Source organism: Diaporthe batatas, assembly GCF_019321695.1.
Source record: "Diaporthe batatas strain CRI 302-4 chromosome Unknown Contig00003, whole genome shotgun sequence".
Lineage (NCBI taxonomy): Eukaryota > Fungi > Ascomycota > Sordariomycetes > Diaporthales > Diaporthaceae > Diaporthe > Diaporthe batatas.
Genome location: NW_025408550.1, coordinates 6,347,501 through 6,359,186, shown reverse-complemented (window position 1 = coordinate 6,359,186; position 11,686 = coordinate 6,347,501). Strand labels below are relative to the sequence as shown.

At 33.2% G+C, this 11,686-nt stretch overlaps 3 protein-coding genes across 3 annotated transcripts; 1 reads left to right on the top strand and 2 right to left on the bottom strand.

Annotated features, from left to right (window-relative positions):
* Positions 1–94: 94 nt before the first annotated feature.
* KVR01_002011 (uncharacterized protein) lies at positions 95–1,854 on the bottom strand. Its single transcript, XM_044791726.1, has 3 exons — positions 1,647–1,854; positions 1,297–1,547; positions 95–1,198 (listed from the first exon to the last, which is right to left on the bottom strand). The coding sequence occupies exons 2-3, from the start codon at positions 1,393–1,395 to the stop codon at positions 314–316; spliced, it is 984 nt and encodes a 327-aa protein (XP_044647026.1). The 5' UTR covers positions 1,396–1,547; positions 1,647–1,854; the 3' UTR covers positions 95–313.
* A 573-nt stretch (positions 1,855–2,427) lies between these two features.
* KVR01_002417 (uncharacterized protein) lies at positions 2,428–2,961 on the bottom strand (the record flags this gene model as incomplete). The annotated part of the gene is made up of 2 exons (XM_044792156.1): positions 2,428–2,491; positions 2,546–2,961. 2 exons carry the CDS (start codon positions 2,959–2,961, stop codon positions 2,428–2,430), a joined length of 480 nt encoding a protein of 159 aa, XP_044647432.1.
* Positions 2,962–9,859: 6,898 nt separating this feature from the next.
* Positions 9,860–11,391, top strand: KVR01_003828 (uncharacterized protein). The gene has a single exon (XM_044787471.1). The coding sequence runs from the start codon at positions 9,962–9,964 to the stop codon at positions 11,270–11,272; it is 1,311 nt and encodes a 436-aa protein (XP_044648843.1). The 5' UTR covers positions 9,860–9,961; the 3' UTR covers positions 11,273–11,391.
* Positions 11,392–11,686: the final 295 nt, after the last annotated feature.

Genomic DNA, 11,686 nt, shown 5'->3' with positions numbered 1-11,686 from the left:
TCGTCCAGCCAGCCGACCGGCCTGTGGCTCTCACTGCTACTTAATGCAGAGGCAGAACCTGCTGACAAGCGAGCAGAAGTGGTGGTCAAATGGGCTCGGGAACATGGTCAACGTGTTTCGTTTCAAAGGTGAAGGGTGGAGGGTCAGCACATCATGGCCACGAGCCCGCCTGCACCGTTTCAAACAACATTCGGGACGGTAAGCAGCAGCTCGAGGGTGACGGCCAGCAACGAGAGCCGACTCTGCTCAGTTGTCATGTCACAGCCCGCCGTCGATATGCATATGCGTCTGTCTATATCTGTCCACGTCTGTCTTATACCCTAGACTCGGCATACTCCAAGATGTCATCAATGCGGAGCATCTCAAACGGCCCCAGGTCCAGGCCCAGGCCCACCTCGTGCTGCTGAGGCGTCCTGACTGCCGTGCAGGTCATGTAGTCCGGCCCCAGCGACCGGAGGCACACGTTGGCATCGTCGACCCTGCTGCCCCTGAACCAGATGTCGTGCTCCTTGACCACGTCCGACCCGTCCTCGTTGCGCGACTCAAAGGACGCCGTGGGCTGCGGCGGCCTGAACTTCCTGAACTCGAGCACCTTGAGCCACGGCGCAAGCAGCGCCTCGCCGGTCATCTTGACATACGCCTCGCGCAGGCACCACAGCGTGTAGAAGAACCGGAGCTTGACGTCGGTGACCTGCTCGGCCGTGGCCCCGGCCGGCAGCCCCGGGTTCGCGCTCAGCACCTGGTACTTGAGGTAGTTGGCCTCGGACGGGGCGAACACGTCGGCGTGCATGTCCACAAACGACGGCCACCCCTCCCGGCCGATGGCAGCGTGGTCGCGGTCGCGCCTCTCGCTGACGCACACAATGTCGACGCCGACCTCGACGCCCCCCTCGACGCCCCCCTCGACGCCCCCCTCGACGCCCTCGCCGCCGTAGGACGCCACCAGCGCAACCAGCCCCGCCTGGTGCGTCACGTTGAACTCGACCGGCGACCTGCCCGTGGCCGGGTCCACGTACACGGGCTTGGTCTTTGCGTTGCGCGTGATCTTGGTCTCCCACCACGGCACCCCGCAGAACCTGCTCACGACGTAGTGCTTCAGCAGCTGCGACGCCAGCGACATCTTGGCGTCGCGCACAAACAGGTACCGCAGCACTGCCTTGCGCTCATCCTCGGTGAGCAGCGCGAGGGCCCTCGCCGCCTGGTTTGTCCCCGCCGCCCCGTTAGTCTCCCGGCCAGCACCGTCTTACGTCTTGTTGGGCCTCAGCAGGGATGCCTCAGCAGGGATGCCTCACATACCACTGTCTCGAGCTGGGCCGTCTTGTCGGCGCTCGGCCATAGCTCCCGCGTGTCCACGATCCACTGCACAATCACGGGTTTGTCTGCTGTCTGCGCCATCGGTCGGCCGTGGGAGGTGTCTGATAGGGACTGGCCCAGGTTGGAAGACGGGCTGACCGCGGTTCAAGTATAAAGGCTATGTATGTATGGTGCTTGCTCCCCCCGAACCCGACAGTGGGCCCGATCGCGCTGATCCGCTGATGCCGGTCGAGCTACGGAGTCCGAAAGGTTGAGCCTCAATGTCAGCTGCAAGTCATAAATGAGACACTCTACCCCACTAATCAATCCACTCGAGTTAAATCCAACCTCACCTCTTACAGACACAGACACCCCAAATCCCTGTCGCCCGAGCAGACCTGTGCGGTTCACTTCATACAACGGGTCAGCCTCTGCCCACATTGCCCGCTAGATCGAAGCTACTGTAAGCACGTGTGAACTTGCAACGGCACGGCCCGGGTCAAGAGCGTCTTGCCCAGTATTGCAGACCCTCACCAGCAGGGCGAAGCGATTGTAATAGCACAAATCCACATCTTGCTACAGGACCTTGCAACATTGCAGTATGCCAGCTGGGTCAAAGACAAAGGTGCTGTCCTACCTAAGTCCAAGCACCCACACGCATCATTAGTACCTGGGTAATACTTGTGGCACTTTAGCTGCGTCTCAGGCACGGCCCATTCCCGACTCTTTGGATTCTGACTGGTCACCTTGAACATCGAGCCATGTCATCGTTGCGAACACCCTTGTCTTTTATCAAAGTTTGAGTATGTGTATGGTTGGTTATTCTCTGCACAAGTGTGCATTACAAGAATTCTGAACAAGGCAGCTAGCCCTCTCGCTGGCAGACAGCACATTCAGTCGGTGGTGTCAACGGAATTACATGCATATATGCTATACAATGCGCCGTTGGACACACCCTAACTACTTTTTAAAAAATCATTAATTCTGTCCACGGAAGCTCGCCCGTGATCGCTGTTGTGTCAATTCCCCAGGACCGCTCCTCCTGCAAGTGTTTCCAAATCCTTGTTGTATCGGCTCCACGACAGCTTCGGCATACGGGAAACATTCTCTGAAGTGTCACTACAGGAACCACTCTCACGTGGCATCCATCTCAGCGGCTGCGGGAATTCCATCTGGCATCTCCCGCGGGCGTTGTGGGCTGGAAATGTGTGTCTGGCTCAACGACTCGCATCTATACTCACGAGTCCCATACCTCGCCGCCGCCGCCGGCGGCTCAGCTGCCTGGTCTTGTGCGCTCTTCCGCTGCTGATAAGCAGAGTAGACAAGCTTGGCTCTGGTCACTGGACAGGGCGGTGGCTTGGGAGTCTGGCTCTGCACCCTCATCCACGTCGCAGTCTCCGGAGGCCATTGCGGGGCGAGCCCTATCGCACGCTGCCACCAGAGTATCTTCTGCCTCCGCTCCCACACCGCCCACACGGCTAGCGCGATGGCTACGCCGAGGAGCGAGACGCCGAGGACGGATCCGACGGCGATGGCATCTTGTCTCTGCGCGGAACAGTTGTTTTGGTCCGCATCGGCGATCGCTGCTGGTCTCGTGTTGTCACTCGTGTCGGCGGTCGAGTTTGACGAGGAATTCTCTTGGGCGACCGAGAGGCCAGCAACTCCCATCAACGGTGTTCCATCTAACAACGTGAAGGTGGGACTTCCATCAGTACACGCCAAGGATGGGTTTGTCTCAGTCGTGTTGGCATCCCCACAACAATACTGTGTCGCGGTCGAGTTTGCCTCCCATACGGACAGACGAACATTCGTGCTCGCATATTTACTGCCTTTTGAGGACATGTGAGCAACACCACCACCACGGCGGCACCGAGCCACACAGCTACACCGACAACCCTGGTGAAATGTGCGCTCATCGAAGGACGTCATACTTACCAAGGCATGCTTTGGGGCAGTTGGCTCCATCCCAGGTGCTGTCAGTGCATGAGCCTCGCCAAATCGCAAAGGGTTGCACAAAGTCCATGCAATATCCATTCGACAGGCAGATACCGCCGGAACGGCTACAGCAGTGCGAGTGCTCTTCGGAGGCACATGGAGCCGCAGAAATGTCAGTCGTGCCGTCGGGATGAAAGCAGGGGCGAGGGCGCAACATGGATGCGCCAGTTGGTCTCTGTCGAACTTCAAGCATGATCACACGCACTGCGATGAATGCTTCTGGTACTCACAAAAAAGGAATATTTGAGTTTTGCCGCAGAATCAATAGAACGCTCTTTTTTGCTTCGGATAAGGTCTCCAGAATATGTTATGAGAATACGCTGCCCGGGTAGGAACATGATCAAATGTTGAAAACACAACATGATGTGTCTTCAGGCAACACTGGCCCCCAAGCGATACCAGGGGGGCGAAGACATCTTGGTGTGACAAGCATCCATGGCTAGGCGGATGTCGCCTCTTTCCTACAATACTGTCTCATACAGTGTCTCTACAACCGGGAGACCCTATTGGGGGCTACGTTTCTAATTCCATACGGAATGGCCACTCCCGCATACCTAGGTAGCCTTACGTCGATTTCCGCCTGCCTCGTCCCAGACAAGTTAGTTAGCCACCCGCCTCTAATTCGCCCACACCTCACCACTACTCCATGACACTCCATGACACTCCGTGACACTCCGTGATATTTAGTGTATAAATCCTTTTAGCCACCCCTCTAGCCCTATAGACACTAAGATCTAGTCATTCCCTCTTAGAAATTATTCAACTTTATACGATTATTATTATATAGCTAGTATAATAGCTATATATAGGTGGGATAAGAGGGCCTACTTCCTAGTAGCCTCTAATCTAGTTACTAGCTACTTTACCGCCTAGCTACTAAAGTCTAATACTTAAGGTTATAGATATAGTTACTTTCCCTACTCCCTCTTCTTCTTATTCTCCTTCTCTCTCCTTTTATTCTTATCCTTTTTATCCTATATACTACTTATACTTTAATAATTATATCTATTATTTATTAAATTTTATAATTTATTTTTATTAAATATTTTTAAATTATAAAATTATAATATTATTTAAAATTATTAAAAATTCTTTAATAAAATAAAAATAAATATTTTAATAATATTAAAAAAATATTAATAATTTTATTATTTAAAAACTCTTATTTAAAATTAAATAAAAATATTAATATATAATTAATTTATAAAAATAATATATAATTTTATAAGTTCTTTTATTAATTATCTTTTAATATATATAACTTTATTAAAGAATATATTAAAAATAAGTTTAATTTATATAATATGAAGTTTTAAAGAATTTTATAAAAAATTATATTTAATATTAAAAGTATAATAAATAATTTAAATTTAATAAAAAATAATTAAAATATATTAAAAGTAGTTTATAATTAATTAATATTAATAAAGTTTAATTATTTTTAAATATTATATACTTTTCATATTAATAATATATTTATTTAATTATTTATTAAAATATAACCCTTTATAATTAACTTTAAAATTATTTAATATTTTAAAATAAAAGTAATATTAAAGTAATTAATATTAAATAAATAAAAAGTTTAATATAAAAATTATTTTATTTATTTTAATTATTAATTATAAAATAATAATTAATTTAAATATAATAAACTTAAAATATATATTTATATTTAAATATATTTAATAATTATTATTTATTTTTTATAAATTAATAAATATATTAATTAATTTCTCTCTTTAATATAAGATTAAAGACTTATAATTATAATTTTCTAATTAATCTTTATTTAATTAATTTCTTTTATTATAATTTAATTTAATTTCTAACTTAATTTAAGCCTCCTTTTAAGTTATATAAATACTTTTATTTCTATAAATATAAATATTAAATTAAAACTTTTAAATTTAAATTTAAAATTTTTATAGATTTTAATTTCCTTTAAATTAAACTTATAATCTCTTAACTTCTTTAAAAATATATTAATTATTATAAATATTAATAACTTCTTTTTAAAGTAAAGATCTACTTTTATATAATTATAAACTTAATTATTAATAGTTATTTCTTTTCTATTTATATAAAGTTATTAGAACTATAAACTTAAAGTAATAATAAAGTATAGTTACCTTATTTAATTATCTTTTAGTTTAATAGTATAGTAGGTTAAGTAACTACTTTTAAGTAGTTTTATTTATAATATAGTAAAGTTAATAAATAGGTGTTTATTTAAATAAAGCTAGAACCCTAATTAGGAAAATAGTAGCTTTATCTTCACTTATTTCAACTAACTTATATTCATTTAAGTCATATAATAAATTTAATACTTATATATAATACTTATTAGTATTAGACTAAATAGCCCGTAGTTTATAATAGCCTTAACTTTTAACATACTAGCTTGACCCGGTACAGCCTAGCGTATTAATATAGGAAGGTATCTTTTAATAATAGACGGTATTATAAATATAATAGATTATAAAGTTACTATAAAAAGTTTTATATAATAAACTTAATTAAGTTAATCTTTAAAAGATATATTATATTTTATTTCTTTAAAACTTTAACTATTTATTTTTAATTTAATAATAAAATTAAAAAAATATAAATAGTTTATAATTTATATTAATTAATTTAACTTATATATAAAAAGTAGTGGAAGTAGTATAAATTAATATTAATTAAAAGGTTTACTTAATTAAATAGTAAAATATTTAGTTAAATTAGTTAAACTTATTAACTAATTTTAATTTATATATATATATAGGCTACTTATAGTAGTTAATTTACTATAGTCTATTATTCTTATATTAATAACTTTTAATTTTTAAAATTAAAGTCTAAATTTATTTATTCTTTTAACTAATTAAAAGCTTTATTTATTAATAAAGTAAGTTTTAATTAAATTATTAAATTACTTAGAATTATTATTAAATATATAATTATAATTTACTCGATTTAAACGCTATAAAACACTTTAAATTAATATTTTATAAATTGTTTAAATTATTTAAATTTAAATTACTTTAATAAGTAAAATTAAGTTTAATTAATTAATTAATTATTTATTAAGTTATTTATTAGTTACTTATTAATTATAATTAATTATTAGTTAATTTATAACTATTAATTAGTTTAATTAATTCTTTAATAATTTCTTCTTTTATAATAAACTATTATTTACTTTATTAGTTTTTATTTTAATTAAAGGTTTCGTTTTTAGTTTAGTTAGCTATATAAATAGTTATAATATTTTCTTTTATTTAAATAAAGTTTTAAATAAAGTTAAATAAAGTTTAAAGTAATAGTTTAATATTAATATAAACGTTATTTAAGTAAAAGTTATTATAAAAGTTTTTAAAAGTTTTAATTTAATTTATTTAAAATATTTCTTAATTTAGTTTTAAGATTTTATAAAAATATTAAAAGTATTTATTAAAATAATTATTTAAAAGTAAATTATTAATAAAGTTACTAATAAACTATTAAATTTTATTATTATTAAACTTAATAACTATATATTTCTTTTATAAATATTATTAATATACTTTTTAATTTATTCTCTAATTTAAATATCTTTTTTATTAAAATAATATAAATAAAAATATTAGTATATACTTATAGTAATTATAGATAATTTTATCTTTAAAGAGGATTTAAAATTATAATAATTATAATATTAAAGTGTTTTATTTAAGTGTTATAAAGAGAGAGAAATAAAGATAGAAGTTAAAAATATATAAAAGTTACTTACTTAATTAATTATTTAAGTGATGTAAAGGTAGGTAGGTAGGTAAATAAATTAATTAATAGGTAGTTAAATAAATTAACTAGTAAGTAATTAGTTTAAAAGTTTAATAAGTAGGCTTAAATTATTAATTTATAAGAGAAAGAGTTATTATAAAAGAGTTATAAGATTTATTTAATAAAGGGGTTCTATTTATTTTCTATTATTAAAGAGAGACTAATTAGCTTAAAGGTCTTATATAAGCTTAAGTTATTATATAAAGTTATCTTTTTATAGTACTTAAATAGTTTAAACTTTACCTTCTTTAAATTATAATAATAATAGTAATATTATTAATTTATTTTCTTTAAATTATAATAATAAAATAGTTTTATTAATTTATTTTTAAAGGATTTAATATTTAAGTAACTTAAATAATTTACTTTATTATTAAAAGTTAATTAATAATTAATTAATATTAATTAATTTAGTTTATATATAAAAATAGTGAAAATAGTATAAATTAATATTAGTTAGAAGGTTTACTTAGTTAGGTGGTGAAACGTTTAATTAAGTTAGTTAGATTTATTAATTAAGTTTAATTTATATATATATATAAGTCTACTTATAGTAGTTAATTTATTATAGTTTACTATTCCTATAAAATATAAACTTTTATATTTTTAAGTTTTATTAAGTTAAAATTTATAATTAATTTTAAAAATAAAATATAATTAAATAAAATATAATTAAAAAATATAATAAATTTATAATTCTTTTATAATTTATTTATAATTAAAAGCTACTATTTATTATTAATAATTATAATATTAAACTATATTTAATCTTTATTATTATATATATTATATTAATATTATTAAGAAATATTAAAGATAAAATTATTATAAGTTATAAATAATTTAATTTAATATTATTAAATATTATATAAAAGTATTATTATTATATAATTTTAGTTTTAAATTAATTAAAATAAATAATAATAAAAGTTATTACTTTTATAATTAAAATTTTAACTTTATTTAAATATAAAGTTAATAATTATTTAATATATATTTTAAACTTATTTATATATAATAAAGTTATTAACTTTCTTTATAAAACTCCTCTTTTATTATATTCTTTATATATTATATAAAAGTAAATAAATTATTAATAATAAAATAATATATTTAAAGAGAAAGATTTAATTTTTAAATATTTAAAGTTTTACTTTCTTTATATAATATTTATTTAATATATAATAAATAAACTTTATTTAACTTTTTAAAAAGTTTTAATTTTTTATAAAATTTTATATAAAATAATTTTTAAATAAATTTATTATTATAATATTATTATTTTATTAATTATATATTTAAAATAAAAATTATAATATATTTAATTTATTTAATAAAAGTAAATTTAAATAATTATTAAGTATATTAATAAAGAAGAACTAATTTATTAAGTTTTATATTATAAGATTCTTTTTTATAAAAGTTATTTTAAAACTCTTTTAATTATATTATATAACTATTTTATTAGTTTAATAAATTAACTTTTAAATTATTTATATTAATAATTTTAATATAATATTATTAAAAGTAATACTTTTAACTTTATTTATATAATATAAAACTTAATTATATATTTATATATTATATTTTCTTTTATTATTATTAATATTATATTTATTATTATATAAAGGTACTATATATATTAAATATATATAAAATTAAAAACGAAACTATTTACTTATATTACTCTAAGTATTATATAACTTAATTAAATAGTAATTTTATTTTAACTTACTTTAATTATAATAAAAATTAAATAAATAAAAGGATTAAAAATAAGTTAATAAATTAGTTTATATATATCTCTACTAATATATATATATTTTTATTAAAAATTAATTTTAATATACTTTATTTAAATTTATAAAAATCTTATAATAATAAATTTAATATTATTAAATATTAAACTTTTATTTATAATAAAAGAAATTTAAATAATTAATAAATATTATTATAAATTAAAAATAAATTATTAAACTTTAATATTTTTAATTAAATAATTAATAATTTATTAAAAATTAATTAAAATATTAAATTTTAATTTTATTTTAATTAAATAAAATAATTATTAAGTTTTATTATAAAAATATATATTATTATAATATTTACTTATATTTTAAATCTGTTTATTTATAGAAATTTATAAAATTAATTATTAAAGATTTAAAAATAAAGTAAAAAATAGAGGAATTTATTTTACTTTTTTAAATTTTAATAATTAATTCTATTAAATTTCTATAAATAGAAATATTTTAAATTTTAATTCCTATATTTTTAATAGATTTAATATATATAATAAATAATATATATTATTAATAAATATTTCTTTATAATAATTTAAAGTTTATAAAAATAATTTTATATTTAATAAAGAAACTTTAAAAAGATTTCTAATTTTAAATAAGTCTTTTAAAAATATTAGCTTTTTATTTTCTATATAAAGATTATTTTATATACAAATAAAATATAAAGATTTTAATAAAATAATTTATTTTTTATAAAGTATTTAATATATTTATTTATTAATTAAAATATAAATTTAATATAATTTAATTTATTATTATTAATATTAATATTTATAAAATAGTTTTTACTTTATTATATACTATTTATATACACTAATATTATATATTTAATATAGATTTTTAAAATATATATAGAATTAATAATAATATATTATATATTTTAGAAATAATGTGTGTTGGTGGGGTTGTGCGCAGACCGGTGCGCTGACTTACTTAAGCTCTGCCAACTTCTGCGCATCTTTCTTCCCAACTTCAACTGCCAAACACACGACAGTCCCAATACTACTCGTGTCCTTCCTTACCTTTTCTGTTATTTTCGGTTTGATTTCCGTTATCCGACCATGGGCCATTTCGATAACTGCACACCAGACCAGCGCTTCAGTGTGACGCATGCTGCGGGCTGGCATGAGACTGGCACAGAAAAGATCATCATTGACTGGGACCAACGGCGTTTCATTGCCGTTGCCACGCCATGGAAAGAGGAAGATGAAGACTTCTTTCTTCATGCACTCGCCGAGCATATTGACGACATTTCCTCGGACGTTATACAGATCGAGGTCGGCGAGGACGGCGAGCTACTGAAAACCACAACCGATCTAGTTGTTGACCCTACCAGGATTCCATTCTATCCCTCTCCATTAGATTATATGACCCAAGTACAACATATTAGACGTGATGAGCTGATTGAGGTCAGTCGCATGGGCGTTCAGGTTGACCTGTGTGAGCACACTTCTACAACTGGCTCGCCACCGCAGCAGGTTGCGTTTAAATATTATTTCAACGAGGGCAACATGGAAGCGATATGGGATGAGGCGAATTGTCTCTCTCGCATACCTAGGCACCCCAACATCATTCCCTTTCATGGTCTTGTTATCGACCGTGTTGAGGGCCAAGACAACGACAAAGTGGTGGGCTTCACAACCCCCTTCGTGCCGGGTGGCACAATTGAGGACAATATCTCGAGACCTTTCAAGCTCAAGCACCTTAGACAGCTCACCTCAACTATCGATTACCTTAACCTTGAGCTGGGAATCTGCCATAGCGACATCACGCCATACAACCTCCTCATCGACCCAAGAACGGACAACATTATCATATTCGACTTTAATCTCGCAGCCAGGCTGGACTGGGAAGAAGAGCATCCTGAAAGACAAGACTATGACCCGGATCGGGATGACGTCAAATTCACCGCTTTTACGCTTTACGAGATCATTACCCGAGACACGCACCTAAGGGATGAGAACGACCCCCATGAGCTGGATATAGCCATGGTACTCGACACTCCAGCTTGGGAGAAGCACGAGGAAGTTGTCCTTGACGCTCCCGTGGCCGATTACAGGCGACAACTTGATGAGTGGATGACAACGCGACGGGCTAGGTCGGGTGACGGGGCGCAGGAGGAAAAGCAGCAGCAACAGACACTGTCACTCTGGAAGCAGGCCCCCGGTGCGTTCGACTGGCCACCACTCCCTGAGCTGCCCGAGGTAATGTTCTTCGGGGCGATGCGGAGGATACACTATCAGTATAGACGCGATATGGTCCGGCACGGCGCCAATTTCCTGACGTGGCAGCGGCCGCCAAGCTGCGCGCTACCTCTCGCTGAAGGCAAGAAACTTCTTGCCACGGGAAAACTGGTGGAAGCTTCGAAGTGATCTGTGGTAGCAGTGAGCCAAATTGCACTGAGGCGTGAAGCTAATTTCAAGGGCTTTGTTATAGATCTTCACGCAGAGCTTGCTACAACTTTGTCTTTGGTTACTATGAGGACCTAGAACCTTTGGTATCCGACTCCTGTGACAAACATCTACTGCCACGGTCCATGTGAAGCTCCGTCCGCAAGGTTGACATAAAATCTTGCGTAGGCCGACCCTTTTATAGCGCTTAAGGCGGACGAGCCATCAGGGTTGCTCTCATGAGCATAGTAAAATCTGTATAGGCCAAATGAACGGATCTCACGCCTCTCGACTGTGACGAGGTCCGAATAGCCATTCAATCCACCACCATCTGTCGCTCTAAGGTGCACTACTACACGCAATTTTGCAATGGGCTGGGGGCATCCAAGCCCGTAA